Source organism: Astyanax mexicanus, chromosome 11, assembly GCF_023375975.1.
Source record: "Astyanax mexicanus isolate ESR-SI-001 chromosome 11, AstMex3_surface, whole genome shotgun sequence".
NCBI lineage: Eukaryota > Metazoa > Chordata > Actinopteri > Characiformes > Acestrorhamphidae > Astyanax > Astyanax mexicanus.
Genome location: NC_064418.1, coordinates 22,232,315 through 22,254,444, shown reverse-complemented (window position 1 = coordinate 22,254,444; position 22,130 = coordinate 22,232,315). Strand labels below are relative to the sequence as shown.

The 22,130-nt window shown below is 42.7% G+C and overlaps 1 protein-coding gene across 8 annotated transcripts in view; it reads right to left on the bottom strand.

The window, feature by feature from the left end:
- The window catches only part of map4k4 (mitogen-activated protein kinase kinase kinase kinase 4), a 211,352-nt gene that overhangs the window by 123,225 nt on the left and 65,997 nt on the right, over positions 1–22,130 (bottom strand). For all 8 annotated transcript variants that reach the window (XM_049485385.1, XM_049485378.1, XM_049485380.1 and 5 more), the window contains exons 5-6: positions 5,492–5,602; positions 4,864–4,954 (exon numbers count right to left, since the gene is read on the bottom strand). In XM_049485385.1, the coding sequence (XP_049341342.1) occupies positions 4,864–4,954; positions 5,492–5,602 (202 nt within the window). The remainder of the gene's footprint in view (positions 1–4,863; positions 4,955–5,491; positions 5,603–22,130) is intronic.

Genomic DNA, 22,130 nt, shown 5'->3' with positions numbered 1-22,130 from the left:
GGTGGCAAATTCAGACTGGTACTTTAAGAGAAGTAGAAGAAGCTTACTGTCTTGCTCTTCACTAAGACAACTACCAGCTGCTGTAAATAGTTCTTGAAGGTGGGCTGGTAACTCTAGAACGTCGTTATGTTCGCAGCACTGGCGTACCTGCCGTAACAGTTTTTCTTTACCAGGACAATCGCTTTGGCCAGGACTCTTTGTCGTCTCTGGGTTGTCTTGATCTTGGCTATGAAGCTTGCATTTGTCTTTAGAGCACTCCTCTTGTAAGGGAAGTGTTTCGCTGAGAATTCCCAGACAGATGCCTTTGTTGAGGTGTGTGCTAACAGCAGATATATTGCATAATCTAACAGGAACTTTCGGCTCCATGTTTACGAGGACACTTCCTGAGGAAACGCCATCGGCTTGGTGATCGGGAAGTGTTTGTGTGGTTGGGCTCTCCGGGCCTACGCACAAAAGTTCTTCCACGCTGTTGTTCCATCCTTGTCTCAGAGCGTGGGAGTGCTTCCTCTCCAGATGACACTTTATGGGCTAATGCGTCCACAGTGGCTTGGAGTTTCTCCAACTTTTCCACCAGCAGCTTCAGTTGGTCTACTGTAGCATATGCAGTCCGCTGTGGTACTTGTACATTGAGTGAAGTAGACATGTCAGCTTCAGCATGTTCATCTGCCCAGGAAATACGCCTGACTTTTCCCCTTAGTTCTCCATCTCGGCCTATTGTTGCTTTAAAATTGTGTTCATGTGCTTCCACCAGTTTTTGGGCCTCAGTGAGTGTGGGTGGATCCTTGTTCATAACCTCATATGCAATTCGCTGGTTGCAAAGGCCACGAAGGAATGCGTCGGCTGCCAGTTGGTCCTGCAGTTGGAGGTCCACACCTGGGTACGCTAAGGTGACCAAACGATGAATCTCCTCTGCAAACTCAGCTGTAGCTTCCTTCTGTTACCGTAGCTCATTTAAGCGGCGGCGTGCTGTGTTTGGTGGGTCTGTGTGGCCATACCTTTGCGCCAGCTGCTCCGTTAGGAGAGCATAATCTTCTCTGACATGTTCAGGCAGCGAGCATACAAATTGAATAGCCGCTCCTCTCAGCCTTTCATGTAGTCTATCCACTCTTTCTGTGCTTGTCCAATTTTGTCTTTGAGCCATTCTTTCAAAAGGGATAAAGAAGGAGGCCCAGTCATCTTTTCCTTCAAATGATGCAAGGGCCCTCGAACTGGAACAGCACGTGGAGTAACGTGGCGCTGCATGGTCGCTGTGGTGGCTATTATTGTTGTGCATGCCCATACCTCTGTCGGGACTGGGGAACTGAGGGTTGACACTGTTCTGAAGTGTTGCTGCAATAGATGAGGGTCCCCCACCTCTCCTGCTAGTACAGCGTCTACGCACTGCTGGCTCTACAGACTCGTCCACATTCCATTGTCTAACAGGGGCTGATGTACGAGAGCGCTGCCGGATCACCTCTAGCTCTGGAGAAAAGTCAGGAAGCCCGGACGAAATGGGGGGGAGCACCTCCTTGTCACCCTCGATGAGGATGGGTGATGAACTTGACACAAGGTATGACTGATCATTTCCATCAGGCTGCTTAAGCCAAGATGTCTGGATGTCTTTACCAGCTGTCTGAGTCAGTACAGGTGACAAAATTTGCTGCAACTGCTTGGTCTGGTGCTCCAGTAAAGTCTGTAGCCAAGCTGGGGGTTGTTCTTGGTTGCTAACAGCTCCCGCTTCTGCACCTGAATGAATAATTTCTCCACTATCCATTTTGTTTTATTTGTTTTACTGTAATACTTCCTCTCTCCTTAATGCTTATTTATCCACTTCTCTTTTTATTTCCTCTTCACGTTTTACTGTTTAATTATCTTCTTTTCTCTTTTTTCTGTTTATTTATCCAGTTTTGTCTTCTTTCTTTTTTTTTCTTCACGTTTTACTGTTTAATTATCTTCTTTTCTCTTTCTTTCTGTTTATTTATCCAGTTTTGTCTTCTTTCTTTTTTTTTCTTCACGTTTTACTGTTTAATTATCTTCTTTTCTCTTTCTTTCTGTTTATTTATCCAGTTTTGTCTTCTTTCTTTTTTTCTTCACGTTTTACTGTTTAATTATCTTCTTTTCTCTTTTTTTCTGTTTATTTATCCAGTTTTGTCTTCTTTCTTTTTTTTCACGGTTTACTGTTTAATTATCTTCTTTTCTCTTTTTTTTCTGTTTATTTATCCAGTTTTGTCTTCTTTCTTTTTTTCACGTTTTACTGTTTAATTATCTTCTTTTCTCTTTTTTTCTGTTTATTTATCCAGTTTTGTCTTCTTTCTTTTTTTTTTTCTTCACGTTTTACTGTTTAATTATCTTCTTTTCTCTTTTTTTCTGTTTATTTATCCAGTTTTGTCTTCTTTCTTTTTTTTTCACGGTTTACTGTTTAATTATCTTCTTTTCTCTTTTTTCTGTTTATTTATCCAGTTTTGTCTTCTTTCTTTTTTTTCACGTTTTACTGTTCGCCAGTACAAGTCTTTTATTTTGACATCCAGCGCTGGCGCAGGGGAGGTCACGTGACCTTGCTTCTCCGGCGCGTTAGCCTTTCTGTGGCTATGTAGTTAGCTTGCTAAACGCCGATGCTAATTCTAGCTTCGCTTCACGGAGCTTTATTATGGAATGTTCTTTATTTGGCGTTCATTTGGATTAGACACTCACCACACCGCAAATGCGGTGTCTTGATCCCACTTCTGACACCAGTTGTCGTGTTTTTCTCTTGTTATCGCACTCGCTCTGCCGCTAGCATTAGCCACCTGCTATCGGGGAGGGTCGGCCCACCTGGCCGCTGCGCTTGCCGCTCATCCGTCATGGATATGTGGGCCTGCCGCTGCGTGCGATGGTGGAGGTGTGGGGAATAAGGCACACGACAAGGTATGATGCAGTTTAACTGTTTAGTCAGGATCAGGAACGTTACAACAGTTGGACTGCCTAGCTCCAGCACCCGAACTACATTTAGTGTTCAATGCTAGGGCCGTGCGGCAAGTCTCCTAAACTGTAACTAACTCAGAACGTAAGAACACGCGTACATATACAACTGGGTGCTGGATTCTGATTGGAGGAGCCAAATACCCACGTACTGCCGCTACAATATCTAACCAGCACAGCACCATTGATCTGCTATCAAGCACTAGACCTACTAATCTATTCAGCACAGTGCAATTCATCTGTTATCAAACCCCAGAACCTTCTAAGATAATCAGCACAGCGCAATTGATCTGTAATTTAACACCAGGATTTACTTATGTAACCAGCACAGCACCATCCATTCATTAGTAAACTCCAAGAACCTACTAATCTAACCAGCACAGCGCCATCCATCTCTTCTCAAACCTCAGTATCTACTAATGTAGCCAGCACAGTGTCACCCATCTGTTATTAAAAAACAGAACCTACTCATCTAACCAGCACAGTGCCGTCTATCTATTATCAATCCCCAGACTCTACTAGTCTAACCAGCTCAGAGCCATTGATCTTTTATCAAACCCTAGAACCTACTAATCTAACCAGCACAGCGCCGTCCTTCTGTTATCAAACCCCAGGACCTACTAATCTAACCTGCACAGCTCCATCCATCTGTTATCAAACCCCAGACCCTAGTAATTTAACCAGTACAGCACCATCAAACTATTACTAAACACCAGACTCTACTAATCTAACCAGCACAGCTCCATTCTTCTGTTATCAACCCCAGACCCTAGTAATTTAACCAGCACAGCGCCATCTTCTGTTATCAATCCCCAGACTCTACTAATGTAACCAGCACAGCGCCATTGATCTGATATGAATCCCCAGAACCTACATATCTAACCAGCACAGCGCCATTGATCTGCTATCAAGCACTAGACCTACTAATCTATTCAGTATAGTGTCATCCATCTGTTATCAAACCCCAGAATTTACTAATCTAACCAGCACAGTTCCATTAATCTGTTATCAAACACCAGAACCTATTAATCTAACCAGCACAACACCATCCATCTGTTATCAAACCACAGACCCTATCCAGCACAGTGTCACCCATCTGTTCTCAAACCCCAAAACCAACTAATCTAACCAGCAAAGTGCCATTAATCTGTTATCAAACAACAGGATTTACTAATCTAACCATCACAGCACCATTGATCTGCTATTAAAAAAACAGACTCTACTAATCTAACCAGCACAGCTCCATCCATCTGTTATCAAACCCCAGACCCTAGTAATTTAACCAGCACAGCTCCATCCATCTGTTATCAAACATCAGGCCTTATTAATCTAACCAGCACAGTGCTATTTATCTGTTGTCAAACCCCAGAACCTACTAATCTAACCAGCACAGTGCCATCCATCTGTTATCAAACACCAAACTCTACTAATCTAACCAGCACAGCTCCATCCATCTGTTATCAAACACCAAACTCTACTAATCTAACCAGCACAGCTCTTCCATCTGTTATCAAACACCAGGATTTACTCATCTAATCAGCACAGCTCCGATGATCTGCTATCAAACACAAGAACATATTAATCTAGCCAGCGCAGCACCATCCATTTCTGTCTTTTGAAATCCAGTAAAATATTAATTTAAGAACAATAAAATATTGCATGGTCAATTTTTTTTATAACATCATGCATACCTTCTGGCATGAATGGAAAATGCTAAACAATAAATGAGGTTATCATTTTGACACACTGCCAGTTTTTTACTGCATGTTTTAATTTTAGGTTTAAATTCATATTAGATTATTATTGGAGGAAAATGACTTTGGGTATAAATCATTTCTACTTAATACTTGCTGTGCTTTATTATATATGTTAAACTGTTATGAATTATATGGGCTTTGTGTTTAATTTTCTGGTTGTTTGTCTTACCCAGTTTGACCTCTGCGTTTTCCGTCAGCAGGACATTCTGTCCTTTAATATCTCTGTGGATGACGTGATGGGCATGTAGGTGAGCTAGTCCCTAAAGAGAAACAAAAAAACACAGGTGTGTGTGTGTGGGAGGGCATACAACCTATTCATATTTAGATTACTGCAGTTATCTGATTATTCCAGTATTGATGTAAACAGCATAATCTGATTTCATACAGTAGATTACAGTATAAAATATGTTTAATAAATCTCATACAGAAAGATGTATTTTATTTCATAATCAGATTTTACTGCTTGTATACTCCTAACCAGAATACTCTGGGCTGTCTCAATCTGTGCATGAGTGAAAACTTTGTGCTGGTGGTAATAAGCGAGCAGTGTTTAACACAGCACCCACAAGATGCTGTTCAAACACTTTGGGAGCGATGCTGAAACTGAAGCAGTTAAATCGTCTTCATCTTCTAGCTGATGTATAATCATTATTTGGCTTCTGTGTAAAAAAAGCTGCATATAATGTATAAAAATGCACTCAGTGTTTCTGTTCTGATACAGATGCAAAATTAGAGAAACTGTATAAGTGTGCAGTAGTTTGTGAAGATGTTTTGAATGAGTAGGTGCAGTCTTGTACCCTGAGGATTTCTCTAGAGATGTACGCAATCCAGTCTTCCTTTAGCGAGTTTCCTTTAGTGTTCTTTACCAGGTCTGTGATCGATCCGGCACCGCAGAACTCCATCACCAGCTGAACAGAGAAAGAAAATCAGTTCTACAGTAGAACACTCAGCACATCAGATCACTAGGCTTCTCCTGCATGTGTGAGGAGATCACAGTGCTGTACAAGTTTATCATGTCTAGCACTGTGCTTATCTCAGGAGTAGAGTGTGAAGTGGTACAGGAACAAAGAACTGGCTTCAGCCAATTTATCCAAGGGTTTAAATTCAGAATAAGAAACGGTCTATCAATGCACTTAGACCAGTTCAATCAAAAAAATGCTCATTAATAGAAAAAGCTGGAAAACTTTTATATTAGTGGTAACAATCCATAAAAAAATTGTATCAGATTAATCATGAAAACATTCTTTGATTAACTGCGATTAATTGCACTAGTTTTTCTTAAAGGCTAAGCACCAGCTACATAAATACAGTCTAAGCGGAGTTTCTGACTTGTAATCATCAATGGTTAAAAACATTTTTTTACCACAAATTTAAGAAAATACAGACTTTTATTTGGCAACACCCGCTGTCTTCGGAGTCTGTCACATGTCAGATAGTGAAAAAACACCCAAGAAGTTGAACCAGATTGTCTCAGCTTTCGATTTAAGCAACACAGCACATGCTCCTGAGAGGGGGTGCTTTTCCTGGCGGGGGTGCTGAATTCGACACAACATCGGATTCACATGACAAATCGATCTTAAAACTGGCGCTTTTCCAAAAATATGGGCACAAAAAGATTAACAAGAGGTGTTCAAGTAAACAGGGTAAGTGCAATTAGTTTGTCCATTTACGCTGCATTCATTAGCCTTACTAGTTAGTAATTTAGCTAATTACATAACGTGCTCAGAGCCATTCTCCCCTGCAGTCAGAAGACTAACACTAGTTCAGGTAGTTGAATTATGATTTATAGAGTTGTTTATAAATTTAACTTTCACAATCTAAACTATACTACCTATTCCAAGTCTTGAATAGCTCACCACAAAATCTTTGTTATTTACTTGGTAAGCATTAGTTAACTAACCTAGGTTAGCTAACTAGATGCCTGGCTAGCGTGTGGTTCAACTAAAATGTCAGAAACAAATAATATCATCTGTTTTGTGGAATTTCTGTAGCGACTTAGGTTTTTCTGTCAATTTCCTTGAAATACATCGATTTTACAGTAAATTAAATATGTGGTTATCATTGCTAAAATAACAAAATCTTCAGGGAGGTCCTTTAGGTAGTGCTTAGCCTAGAAACAAGACACAAGTTTTTATAGTGGGTATTTCAATGTAAATAAAAGAATAAGGGGGAGGAATGCAATTATATATTTTTTTGTGGTGTCAATTAAAATACTAGTATACACTGAGGGGGAAAAAAGCCAACCGTGGGGCACTAGAATAAAAAATGCATGATAAATTGGATATAAGAAACTTTTTTTGACTTTATTGTAAACATCTTAGCTTGGTTGTAAGGATTTCTGAATTACAACTTAATTTGCTGAATATAAAAATTTCAGGAAATGTTTGCTCACAATGGGGGGATGACCATTTAAATGGGCTGGGGAATGGCCAGTATTCAGTAATGTGTACACTGTCCCTTTAAGAGCTCCTTACACTAATTAAGCTGGGACTACCCCGAAAGCATAGAGAGAACCAGTGTGTGTGTTGTGCTGTACCACAGAGGCCTTTTTAAAAATTTATTTCTGTAAGTAACGCCATTAATGTGCGTTGGTGCTGCATTACTAGCAAATAGGCAAGTGTAGCGAGTTTCTGCTCAACGTGCTTTTGTTTCACCTGACCCAAAGTTGTGTAATTAACTTAAAAATACTTACTGTTACTGATTATAAATTGATCACGTGTGTTAGCACTTCAACATTGACAGCCCTAGTTTATACCCATAATATGCATAGAGTATGTGTAGGGTACATGTAGAACACACACAAGCTATGGCATAAACTTGGTACAGAAATGTAAATTGGCCTTAATGCTACATCTCTATGATTAGGATTAAAAACTGTTTTGTTCGTTCAGTTTCTTCCACCAGTACTTTTGCCTCAACACATCCTATTCATTTATTTATCGCATCAAGTATGGCAGAACATGTTAAAAAGATGTGAGAATGGGCCCTATCTTCTGAATTAGCTCTACAATTTTCTCTCAATCTCCTCTCACTTTTAGAACTTCTCTCACTGGTGGTCTGGAAATGAGGAGTGTTCAGGTAAATTATTGGTCTCTTGGAAAACACAGGTCCTCCACTGACTGAATACAACTGAAACAAGCATCACCACATGCAAGACAAACTGACACGCCCTAAAAGGCTGTGCTATTGACGACTCGCCTAAACATAGCTAAAATAGGGCACTTGGTGTTATATTAACTACAAATGGGCTGTCCAGTGTTTTGGGGATGATCACCCATCTTCTTTCGATCAGCCGAACACCGATAGCGATCTAGGGTGTGGCCAAATGCCACATGAACCTTTCTAATCAAATTTGCTAATCTTGCCTAATTTTAGCCACCTTTAAACATACTTCGGACTTTATTTTTTGTAAAATCAACAACATTAAAAACACTGTAAAACTCCAGCTGAGAAATTCTGTGTATCCCCCATAACTACAACACTGGAGATTAAAATAGAAACACTAGTGAAAAAAGCTGCATTATACAGCGCTAAAGACTGAACTGTTATTTTGTGCTGTTTGTTTGGTTACTGGTATTTGTTATTTCCGCTACTCACAATAAGGGCTGAAACATAGACATATATACAAAGATGCCGCATAGCCCGCCTCCTGGAGTGTCAGTGTGGCCGCCATATTCTAGGAGTCAACCATGCACCCCCAGTGCATTAATTAGTACTGAGGAAGGTGTTTAATGCAACTATAAAAATCACAACTCTATCTCGTTTTACCCAATTTTCAAACTGTTTCAAACAGAGGAACATTTGTGAGGCACAGGACCAATTAAAAGATGCATGATTATCTGTAAAGCATGGCAGAGATGTAGTAATGTTACAGGACGCCGTCATACATTACAAATACCTGCTTTCATACAAATACTTTGTATTATGCTCTTTAACAAAGACAGACATATGGTATCAATTTCCTCATACATACACATACATTCAAATAAATACACACATTTTATACACACACACACACAAAGTTTAGGACAACTTGCAAATGTCCCTCTTTTTGAAAGAAAATGTTTAATTTTAATGCAATTTACAACAATATTGTACTTGTGACAATTAATTTAAGTGTATCAAATGATTTGCAAATAATAATGTTTTATTAAATTCTATTTGTTGTATAGAGGCTCTTTTTGCATATAGTCCTATTATCAGCAAATCTCAGTCCCCTGCCTTAATCTCTTGGTATGGCCACCAATCAAAGTTAAGGATGTTATTGGGCTAAATGCTAGAATGTGCAGTTTGAGTATACAGCCTGTTAATTGACAGCTGCACTAAATGGAAACTGTCAAACACCAGTGTCAGCATCAACTGTCAAAAGGTGACTTCAGGATGCTAGACTTCATGGCAGAATTGCAAAGGCCAATAAAAGAAAAAAAAAAGACATTGGACACTGAATGATTGGAAGAAGGTGTTGTAGACATATGAGTCCAATTAAAAAGAGGCACAGGTCCAATTAAAAGATGCATGATTATCTGTTAAGCATGGTGGAAGTAATCTTAAAGAAAGAAGGATACCACAAGATTTTGTAACGTCATGCTATACCCTGTGGACAGCGCTTGACTGGGGCAAATTTTTTCCTACAAGATTAATAGCCCCAAACACACCTCCAAATTTTGTCTGCAAGAAATAAGGAGTCAGTCTGCGGATCTAAACCCTATTGAGCTGTAAAAAAGTTGACTGCTAGAATGTCTAGAGTCTGCCAGGCTGTAATGGCGTATTTTAAAACCTACTTTACCAATTACAAATTACTCATTAAATCTACTTTATTACAGTAACCTGAATAAATGCAATTTATTACTTTCCATCACTGTATATATATATATATATATATATATATATATATATATATATATATATATATATATATATATATATACACACCTTCTCATTTAATGCTTTTTTTATTTTAATGACTATTTACATTGTAGATTCTCACTGAAGGCATTAAAACTATGAATGAACACATGTGGAGTTACATACTTTACAAAAAAAGGTGAAATAACTGAAAACATGTTTTATATTCTAGTTTCTTCAAAATAGCCACCATTTGCTCTGATTACTGCTTTTCACACTCTTGGCATTCTCTCAATGAGCTTCAAGAGGTCGTCACCTGAAATGGTTTTTAGGTGTGCCTTATCAGAGTTAATTAGTGGAATATCTTGCTTTATCAATGGGGTTGGGACCATCAGTTGTGTTATGCAGAAGTCAGGTTACAACACAGCCAACAGCCCTATTGGATAACTGTCAAAATTCATATTATGGCAAGAACCAATCAGCTAACTACAGAAAAAGGAGTGGCCAGCATTACTTTAAGAAATGAAGGTCAGTCAGTCTGGAAAATTGCAAAAACTTTAAATGTGTCCCCAAGTGGAGTCGCAAAAATCATCAAGTGCTACAACGAAACTGGCACACATGAGGACCAACCCAGAAAAGGAAGCCCAAGAGTCCCCTCTGCTTCTCAGGACAAGTTCATCCGAGTCACCAGCCTCAAAAAATCGCAAGTTAACAGCAGCTCAGATCAGAGACCAGTTAAATGCCACACAGAGTTTTAGCAGCAGACCCATCTCTAGATCAAACATTAAGAGGAGACTGCTCAAATCAGGCCTTCATGATCAAATAGCTGCTAGGAAACCACTGCTAAGGAGAGGCAACAAGCAGAAGAGATTTGTTTGGGCCAAGAAACACAAGGAATGGACCAGTGGAAATCTGGTCTTTGGTCTGATGAGTCCAAATTTGAGATATTTGGTTCCAACCGCTGTCTTTTTGAGATGCAGAAAAGGAAAATGGATGGATTCCACATGCCTGGTTCCCACTGTGAAGCATGGAGGAGGAGCTGTGATGGTGTTGGGGTGTTTTGCTGGTGACACTGTTGGGTATTTATTCAAAATTGAAGGCACACTGAACCAGCATGACTACCACAGCATCCTGCAGCGACATGCCATCCCATCTGGTCTGCGTTTAGTTGGACGATCATTTGTTTTTCAAGAACACACCTCCAAACACACCTCCAGGCTGTGTAAGGGCTATTTGACCAAGAAGGAGAGTGATGGAGTGCTGCGGCAGATGACCTGGCCTCCACAGTCACCGGACCTGAACCCAGTCCAGATGGTTTGGGGTGAGCTGGACAGCAGAGTGAAGGCAAAGGGGCCAACAAGCTCTAAACACCTCGGGGAACTCCTTCAAGACTGTTGGAAAACCATTTCAGTTGACCATCTCTTGAAGCTCATTAAGAGGATTCCAAGAGTGTGCAAAGCAGTAATCAGAGCAAAGGGTGGCTATTTTGAAGAAACTAGAATATAAAACATGTTTTCATTTATTTATTTATTTCACCTTTTTTTTGTAAAGTACATAAAACTCCACATGTGTTCATTCATAGTTTCGATGCCTTCAGTGAGAATCTAGAATGTAAATGGTCATGGAAATAAAGAAAACGCATTGAATAAGGTGTGTACTATTTACATATATATATATATATATATATATATATATATATATATTCATTGCTTCTTGAAAGTTTGTGAACTAATTGAGTGGTTTAGATTTTTCTTTTGTTTTTTACCACAAATCTCTTATTTTATCATCACTGTTTTTTCTATATAAAATGTTAGGTTTATGTTCATCGATTCCATTTACCTATTTTGAGGGAAATGTGTGAGTTGCAAGCTGACTACATGAAACATGGAATCAGAGCATGTGCAAAAGTAAATGAACCACAGCTGCACTGGTAAAGTCAATTAGGTAAAAGACTCAGGTGAAACACATGTAAGTGCTCAAGTAATAAATTAAGCAGACCAATCAAATGAAACATCCTTGGGAAAGGTTCTGAGCCACACTGGTTCAAAGGGAGAGGAAACCAACCAAACCACTGTTGTGTCAAGGTATAAAGAACAGATCAACTATGCTGAGAGGAAAGGAGACATCTGAGGACATCAGAAAGAAGGTGGTAACAGCCTATCAGTCTGGGGAAAGCTACAAGACCATCTCCAAAAGATTCCAGCTTCATCCATCCACTGTAAGACAAATCATTTACAAATTGAGGGCACTCGGCATCACCGCATCTCTGCCCAGAAGTGGACGGCCATCAAAACTTACACCAAGAAGCATCAGTAAAATAGTAATGCAGGTAAAGTCCAACCCACACATCACCTCCAGAGCTCTCTGTCAGCCTTTGGGATAAATGTACATGGAGAGTTGCTAGAAGGAAGCCTTTGCTCTCAAAAAAGAACAAAGTTGCCCATTTAAACTTTGCCAGAGAGCACTTGGACAAACCAGAGGATTTCTGGAAGTCCATTCTCTGGACGGATGAGTCCAAACTTGAATTATTTGGCCACAATCACAGGCGGCATGTTTGGAGAAAAGTCTACACTGCATTTAAAGAGAAGAACCTCCTCCCAACACTGAAGCATGGTGGTGGAAATGTGAAAGTCTGGGCCTGCTTTTCTGCTTCCGGACCCAGACGACTCCATATTATCCATGGGGACCATCAATTCCCAGAGTTATCAACAAATTCTTGACCAGAATCTTCTGCTTTCAGTCAGGGAGTTGAAGCTAGGATGGAAATTGATTATGCAACAAGACAACGACCCAAAGCATGCCAGCAAAACTACCAAGGAATGGCTTAAGAGGAAGAAGATTCGCACTCTTCGGCCCAGTCAATGTCCGGACCTCAATCCCATAGAAATGCTGTGGCAAGATCTGAAGTGGGCGGTACATGCCAGATGTCCCTCCAACCTCGCTCAACTGGCGGAGTTCTGCAAGGAGAAGTGGACAAAAATCCCAAAGTGCAGGTGTGAGACACTCGTTTGTGGTTACAGAAGACGCTTGGTTGAAGTAATGGCTGCAAAAGGAGGTGCCACAAGCTACTAACTAGCTTTACAATTTGGCATTTGGATGTTAATTTCATGTGCTTTGTATACTTTTTCTTTAGAAAACAATGACCATGTTTGGGTGGTTCACAAACTTTCAAGCAGCACTGTATATATATATATTGTGATACGCCCCTGGGGTTAGGGGCGTGACCACTGTGACCCGGAAGGAGGAAGCACACAGAGAACACAGACACGGGGAGTAAATGAACTCAAAACGTACCTTTATTCGGCTTGAAAATGCCCTCCACCACACCCAAAACAAACTTAAACCATAACTCAGCCCAATGGGGCTCTAGAGTCTGTAGAATAAACTTTAGTTTAGTTCTAAAGGTCCGTGCAGCCTCAGCCCTCAGCTCCCCAGTCAAGAGTCCTCTCTCGTGAGTGAGCTGAGGCAGAGTTTTTAACCTGTCCCAGCTGGCGGCTCAATCAGTCCGGATGCGGGCCAGCTGGGTCAGATTGGGCTGTGCGCTCTGGCGTGGGGCGGACCCACAATTCCCCCGCCTCCTCACGCCACAATATATATATATATATATATATATATATATATATATATTTTAGCATGCCAGGCAGCTGTTGGAGGAGAAGAAGACTGGAAAGATTGAAACTACCAGGAAGCGGCTGGACCCCAGGGTATGTGCCCAAGCTCGCACCTCCGACTACTTCTTTTAACTTTATGCCTCCCAAGCTCAGCGAAGTCAGACAAGTCGTGGAGAAGACAAGGTCCTCGTCTGCACCAGGCCCCAATGGAATCCCCTACAAGCTCTATAAAAACTGCCCCAAGGTACTAGAGCTGCTGTGGTACCTCATGAGAACAGCTTGGAAAAAACAACTCATTCCATCTGAGTGGCAAAGAGCTGTAGCGGTTTTCATCCCCAAGGAAGCAAACTCCAAAGACATCAGCCAGTTCAGAAACGTAAAATCTTCTTTTTAGTTCTGGCCAAACGGATGACCACCTACCTGCTTGAAAATGGCTACATAGACACCAACTGCTAGAAGGCTGGAGTCCCAGGTTTCCCAGGTTGTGTAGAGCACTCTGCAATGATCTGGGGCCAGATCCAGAGGGCCAAGAAGAAGAGAAGAGACCTTCACGTTGCCTGGCTTGACCTCGCAAATGCAAATTGATCAGTCCCACATCAGCTGATCAACTATGCAATGGAGTTTTTCTATATATCCCCCTGCATCAAGAGCATGATTGCAACCTACTTTGCCGATCTGAAAATGTGTTTTGCCCTTCAAGAGTTTACCATTGGATGTCAACAAATAGAAGTAGGAATCGCAATGGGGTGTGCCATTTCCCCCACCCTGTTTGTGGCAGCCTTCGAGGTAATTCTGATTGGGGCAAGACAGATGGCAGGGGGAATTAAGCTATCGTCTGGACAGAGACTACCTCCACTGAGGGCGTACATGGATGATGTCACTAGCCTCCTTCAGAGAGCAGCATGCACATCAAGACTACTAAAAAGAATGGACGAGTTGATGTGGGCAAGATTGAAGATCAAGCATCAAAATCACAGAGCCTGCCTCAGAAGAGAAGTTAGTTAGCAAGGATAGGCAAAAGTCAGCTACCAGGGAAATACAAGGTCTGGTGCTATCAATTCTTACTCTACAGGAGGGTGATGTGTGTGCCACTATAGATGAGTGAGATCCCCTCATCAACCGCAAGTAAGATGGATGGGAAGGCCAACTCATTCATCCGAAAGTGGTTGGGGCTGCCACGGTGCCTCTCTGAAACAGGCCTCTTTGGAAGAAACATCCTTCAGCTGCCACTCCAATCCATCAGTCTAGGCTACTAGCAGGAATGGACCAGACTCGTTCTCGAGTTGAGAGAATCCACTGACCTGACGGTAAGGAACGCAAAAACCAAGGTTCTTACAGGCCGGAGGTGGAACGCCCAAACCGAGGTTGACCAAGCCATCAGTCGCCTGCAACAACAAGAAATTGTTGGCAGAGTCCAGGCAGGAAGAGCAGGTCTAGGGTGGGGAGAAGCACCACGGTTTCGGTCCAAGGCCAACCGTAAAGTGAGAAAGGAGATGGTGGTGGCAGAGGTAACTAGAATGGAGGAAGAGCGCTACAAGATCAAGGCCGTGTCACAGGGTCGACAGGAAAGCTGGACAACCTGGGAGGGAGTCGCTAACCGAGAAGTAACCTGGTCAGACCTGTGGAAGATCCCACAGGCAAGACTCAGCTTCCTTATCCGTGCAACCTATGACACGCTCTTATGTCCTCGAAACCTTCACCTGTGGTTTGGGAGTGAAGAATGCTGCACACTCTGTAGAACCCCTAATGCAAGCCTTCAGCACATATTGGCAGGCTGTAAGATTGCGCTCTCCCAGGGGAGCTATAGATGGCGCCATGAACAAGTGCTGAGAAAGCTAGCTGAGGTGCTGGAAAAGCTGGAAGTTAACACCAACAAGAAACCACAACTACATAACCCTTGTCACAGAAAGCGGGGGGAGGAAAATCACCAAACCAAAAGAAACACCAAGGCCTTTTTCCACTGATCAGGAGTGGAACATGACAGTTGAGGCCAAGTACTTAGAGCTGGCTGCTGAGTGCCGGGAGGCAGGCTGGAAATCTACCATCTATCCAGTGGAGGTCGGATGCAGAGACTTTGTGGGGCTGTCAACCATACGCCTTTTCAGGGAAACAGGAGTGACCGGAGGGGACCTAAAGAAGGCAGTAAAAGAGCTAGTAGAGGAGGCTAAAAAAAGAAGAGTTTCTGGCTCTGGCTAAGGAGAAGAGACAAGTGCTGGGAAAAGAACACCTAACCCCGACAACAGTTATGTAACACCTACCAGTTGCAGGGAGAGACAGGACAATGTCCCTGTCACTGCTCCACCACCAGGAGACGTCCCAGGACTAAAGGAGCGAAACGTTAAGGAATGTTGGTTCTTGGCTTATAACCCTACAGCAGACCCGTGGGCACCGGAGGAGGTGCGACAAGCAGCAATGCTCGGCAGATATTCCATCTTTCTGTATATGTATATATATATATACGTATATATATATATATATATACGTATATATATATATATATATATATATATATATATATATATACGTATATATATATATATATATATACGTATATATATATATATATATACGTATATATATATACGTATATATATACATATATATATACGTATATATATATATATACGTATATATATATATATATATATACGTATATATACAGTGAGTCCAAGAAGTATTTGATCCCTTGTTGATTTTCTTCGTTGGCCCACTAATAAAGACATGATCATTCTATACTTTTAATGGTAGATGTATTCTTACATGGAGAGACAGAATATTAAAAAGAAAATCCAGAAAATAAATCTAAGGAATATATATTAATTGATTTGTATTTCATGGAGTGAAATAAGTATTTGATCCCTTAGTATTCATTAGCAGTTCTGGCTTTTACAGACCAGTTAGACACTCCCAATCAACTTGTTACCTGACCTGAAGCCACCTGTTCTCACTAATCACTTGTGTGAAAAACACCTGTCCACAGAATCAGACAGATCACACAGATTTCAAGTCTCCAACATGGGTAAAACCAAAGAGCTGTCACAGGACCTCAGAGTCAGAATTGTTGACCTTCACAAAGCTGGAATGGGCTACAAAAAGATTAGTAAGGTGTTGGATGTGAAAGTAACAACTATTGGTGCAATTATCAGAAAGTTTAAAGAGTATAACATGACAATCAACAGACCTCGGCCCGGTGCTCCAAAGAAGATTTCGCCTCGTGGGGTGGCAATGATGCTGAGAACGGTCAGAAATCGTCCTGCAACCACTCGGCAGGAGTTAGCAAATGACCTGAAGGCAGCTGGGACCACAGTTTGCAAGGAAACAATTGGCAACACTTTGCGCAACAATGGATTCACATCCTGCAGTGCCCGAAAGGTACCCCTGCTGAAGAGAGCACATGTGGAGGCGCGCCTCAAGTATGCCAATGATCATTTGAAAGATGAACCAAGTTATTGGGAGAAGGTTTTGTGGTCAGACGAGACCAAAATTGAACTTTTTGGCCTCAACTCCACCCGCCATGTGTGGAGGAAGAAAAATGCTGCCTATGACCCCAAGAACACTGTGCCCACCGTCAAGCATGGAGGTGGAAGCATAATGTTTTGGGGGTGTTTCTCTGCCAAGGGTACAGGGCTACTTCACCGCATCACTGGGAAGATGGATGGAGCCATGTACCACACAATCCTGAGGGACAACCTCCTCCCCTCTGCCAGGGATCTGAAAATGGGCCGTGGTTGGGTCTTCCAACATGATAACGACCCTAAACATACAGCAAAGGATTGGCTCAAGAAAAATCACATTAAGGTCATGGAGTGGCCCAGCCAGTCGCCAGACCTCAATCCGATCGAAAATCTATGGAGGGAGCTGAAGGTCAGAGTTGCCAAGCGACAGCCCACCAACCTTCATGATTTAGAGAGGATCTGCAAAGAAGAATGGGCCAAAATTCCCCCTGGTGTGTGTGCTAAACTTGTGGTTAACTACAACAAACGTCTCACCGCTGTGCTTGCAAACAAAGGCTTTGCCACAAAGTATTGAGTGTGTTTGGCAAGAGGGATCAAATACTTATTTTCCTCATTGAAATACAAATTAATTAAAATATATTCTTTAAAATTATATTCTGGATTTTTGTCTTGATATTCTGTCTCTCCATGTTAGAATATATCTACCATTAAAAGTGCAGAAGGATATTGTCTTTATTAGTGGGCAAACAAAGAAAATCAGCAAGGGATCAAATACTTCTTGGACTCACTGTATATATACACATACATATATACATATATATATACACATACAGTGCTGGCACCCCTGCAATTAGATAATACTCAATTTCTTTCAGAAAATGATTGCAATCACAAATGCTTTGGTATTTATATCTTCATTTATTTTGCTTGCAAAGAAAAAACACAAAAGAGAATGAAAAAAAGTATATTATTGTTAATATATATTAATAGGATATATAATAATATTATAAATATATAACTCTTATTATTAAACCCCGCTCCATGCGGGGATTGAACCCAGGCTGTCGCGGTCGCAGTCCAATGCTCTAATCGCTGCACCAGCGAGCGGATTGGGTAACAGCCGCTTTAATCGCCCTTAGAGAACCTCCGCCGAAAGGGGCGGAGCAACGAAACAGGCGGAGAGTGAAAACGGGTTGAAAATAAAAAGCCACGCCTAGTGTGCATGAGAGTGAGGGGGAGAAAATGTAAACAAGGATCGCTGAGGAAGTGCGGCTACCTCTTATGAGACGAGGTGAAGGATTAACTAAACAAAAGGGCTTCCAAATAAAACAAAACTGAACTGAGGTGATTGTGGATTTAACGCTGCTCCACCAGAGAGGAGAGGAACAGCGCGGGAGAGAGAAGGTGAGCAAGCCGTGTGCCTCGCAGCTTCACACACAGAGACACACAGACAAAGAACGAGAGGAGAGCGGTGGAGCACACAGCTCTACACAGCTACACCAAACTCGAGAATAAAAAGGGGATAGAGGAAATACTTTGGTGGGAGGAGCACACCAGCGATGCTGAACAATACTCTCTCCAAAGGTGAAGAAGGAAAACGGCACTTGCCGTGGATAGAGCAGGGAGGAAAAGAAAGAGCCAAGGCTCACTCAAGAAACCAGCATAGATTCGCTCTGATAGCGTCAAAGATCCAGCGCCGAGTGTCTGGTTGGCGCTGCTTAAGAGGTGTTGCAAGCAGGTGTTGGTAATTAGCCAATTAACCCTCGGCGCTGGCCTGGCGCGCCCTCCGATGCCCTGGAGGGTGCCTCGATCGGGCACCAGCCTTTACAAATACTTGGTATCACAACCTTTAGACAAAATAACTGCGAACAACCGCTTCTGGTAACCATCAATAAGTTTCTTACAATCCTCTACTGGAATTTTAGACCATTCTTCTTTGGCAAACTGCTCCAGGTCCCTGAGATTTGAGGGGTGCATTCTCCAAACTGCCATTTTAAGATCTCTCAACAGGTGTTCTATGGGATTCAGGCTGGCCACTTTAGAAGTCTCCAGTGCTTTCTCTCAAACCATTTTCTATTGCTTTTTGAAGTGTGTTTTGGGTCATTGTCCTGCTGGAAGACCCATGACCTCTGAGGGAGACCCAGCTTTCTCACACTGGACCCTACATTATGCTGCAAAATTTGTTGGTAGTCTTCAGACTTCATAATGCCATGCACACAGTCAAAAGCAGTTTAGTGCCAGAGGCAGCAAAGCAACCCCCTGTAAACTCTATGTTGATGCCTTTTCCCAAAAAGCTCTACTTTTGTCTCATCGACCAGAGAACATTCTTCCAAATCGTTTTTGGCTTTCTCAGGTAAGTTTTGGCAAACATCAGCCTGGCTTTTTTATGTCTCTTACTACTTCCTGCGCCGACGTGAGTTGCTGCCTGTTCCAGTAGCTCCGTCTCTTTGTGTGTTTTTTCTAGTTTTTTTTTTACATTTATTCATTGTCTCTGTGCTACTACACATGTGTAGTGTGCATCTTATTTATATCCTAAGGATATTTTTAGTATAAATATGCGGGGCAGCGAGGAATATCATGTTTATTCCCGTGAAGAACTGCTGGCCCTTCAACCCGCAGGATGTGGGGGCACACAATACCGGGGGAACTGAGGAGGAATTACCTAGGCTGCAGGGCTGGAGCTAAGCTGAAGGCTAGGATAAAGGCTCAGTTCCGTCGGTGGTTATGGGGAATGTCAACTCACTGACCAACAAAACCGAAGAGCTAGCCTGGTGTCTGGTGAAGATTGAGAAGCTCTACAGGGAGTGAAGCGTGCTGTGTTTCACCAAGACCTGGCTCACCCCGACACGCCGGATGCTAACGTGGAGCTAACCCGGCTTCTCTACAGTGAGGGCGGATAGGGACCCGGCGCTATGCGGGAAGCGGAAAGGTGGGCAGATCACGCTTTTCATTAACACCAGATGGTGCAACCCTGGACATGTGAACGTGAAGGAGGTGATCTGCTGTCGGGATATTAAACTGTTAGCGGTGAGTCTCCAACCGTATTACATGCTGCAGGAGCTCTCTCACGCGATTCTCGTCTGTGTTTACATTCAGCCAAGACCGGACGTGCAGTTTGTAGACTGTCCCACCAGGAAAAACAGAACCATAGACTTGCTGTATGCTAATGTGAGGGATGCATACAGGGATATTCCACTACCACCGCTGGGGAGATCAGATCACAACCTGGTCTTCCTACAGCCTCAGTACAAACCGCTGGTACTGAGGCAGCCCACTACCACATGCTCATTCAGAGTCTGGTCTCCTGAAGAAGCCCTCAGGGACTGCTATGACACCACTGACTGGAGTGTGCTGCTGCACCCACATGGAGAGGACATTGAGGGGGTGACTCACTGTGTTACAGCATCATCACCATCATCCCCATCTCCACCATCACCTTCATGTCCAACTCCACCATCTTCATCTTCATCATCACCACAATCACCCTCACCTCCACCATCTTCATCACCACCACCATCCCCCTCACCCCCACCATCTTCTTCATCATCATCATCACCACCATCACCACTATCAGATGGCAGACAAATCAGCTCCTCCAGTCCACCAACCTTTACTGCAGACTGCAGTCAAGAGACAGCTGAGGAGACTTCACCCCAGCAAAGCAGCTGGCCCGGACAGAGTGTGCCCCAGAATGCTCAAGGCATGTGCTGTTCAACTGGGTGAGCCCCTCCAACATGTGTTTAACCTGAGTCTGCGTCTAGGGAGGGTTCCTGCCACGTGGAAGACAACCTGCCTCATTCTAGTTCCCAAGAAGGCACACCCGAAGGAGCTGAATGACTACAGGCCGGTTGCTTTGACATCTCACATGATGAAGACCATGAAGCGACTGCTGCTGGACCACCTAAGACCTCAGGTCCACCATGCTGAGGACCCACTGCAGTTTGCGTACCGGGAAAAGGTGGGAGTGGAAGATGCCATCCTCTATCTTCTGCACAGAGCTCACTCCCATCTGGACAAGGGGGGAGGTGCTGTGAGGGTCATGTTCTTTAACTTCTCCAGTGCCTTCAACACCATCCAGCTCCTACTACTGAGAGACAAGCTGATGAAGATGGAGGTGGATATGCACCTGGTCACCTGGATCACTGACTACCTTACTGGGAGACCTCAACATGTCAGGATCAGGGACTGCTCCTCTGTTACAGTGATCAGCAGCACAGAAGCACCACAGGGGACTGTTCTCTTTCCATTCCTGTTCACACTGTACACATCAGACTTCATATAGCACTCAGAGTCCTGCCACATGCAGAAGTTCTTTGACGACACTGCAATCGTGGGGTGTGTGCGTAATAGTGATGAGAGGGAGTACAGAACCCTGGTTGAGGATTTTGTGGTTTGGTGCGAGACGAACCATCTGCAGCTGAACATCTCCAAAACCAAGGAGATGTGCATAGACTTCAGGAGATCAAGGCCCTCTGCTCAGCAGCCAATCTCCATCGAGGGGGTCGATGTCGAGGTGGTCAAATCCTACAGATACCTTGGTGTTCACCTGGACGATAGGCTGGACTGGCCTCTACAGGAAGGCACAGAGCAGACTCTACTTCCTCTAACTCCTGCTGATGTTCTACCAGTCTGTGGTAGCCAGCGTCCTCTTCTACGCTGTAGTGTGTTGGGGAGGCAGCATCAGCAAGAGGGACAGGCTGGTGAGGAAAGCTGGTTCTGTGCTGGGATTAGAGCTGGAGTCCTTAACACCACTGGCGGAGAGGAGAGCCCTCAGCAAGCTGCTTAACATTATAGGCAATGTTCACCCTCTGCACAGCACCATCACCAGGCAGAGGAGCTCATTCAGTGGCAGACTGCTGTCCCAGTCCTGCTCCACCGACAGACTCCGAAAGTCTTTTGTCCCTCAGGCCATAAGACTGTTCAACTCCTCTCAGCACAGCAAACTGAAGACTCTGTGACACTTTTTCATTCCAGCAATTCAGCCCACACATGGACACACCCCCATCTATGGACACACTCTCAGTCTTGCTGATGCCTATAACACTATTTTAATAGTTCTACCCTATTTTACACTAGTAGTTCATTCACTAGTTCATTCATCTACTGTTTACGGATCTTTTGCACTGCTAAATTTAAATTTTAATTTACATAACTGTATTTGCACTTTCTGTATGGTTGACATCAGTTATCCTCAGCTTATAGACATCAACTGGTGTTTACTGTCTATTGTGTTCAACTGCACTACCTCCATTCTCCATTACACACACACACACACACACAAAAGACTGTACTTTTATACTTTTAATTATTTTTTTTTATTGTATTTATATGTATCGTTATATCTTATCTTTTTTAACTTTGTGTACTATACATACCTGCTGCTGTCTGTCTGTCTGTCTGTCTGTCTGTCTGTCTATCTATCTATCTATCTATCTATCTATCTATCTATCTATCTATCTAAGTGGGGTCTCCCTGTGTCCCTTTTCATTCAGACGCCGACCAATCTTTCGTTTAAATCTCTCGTC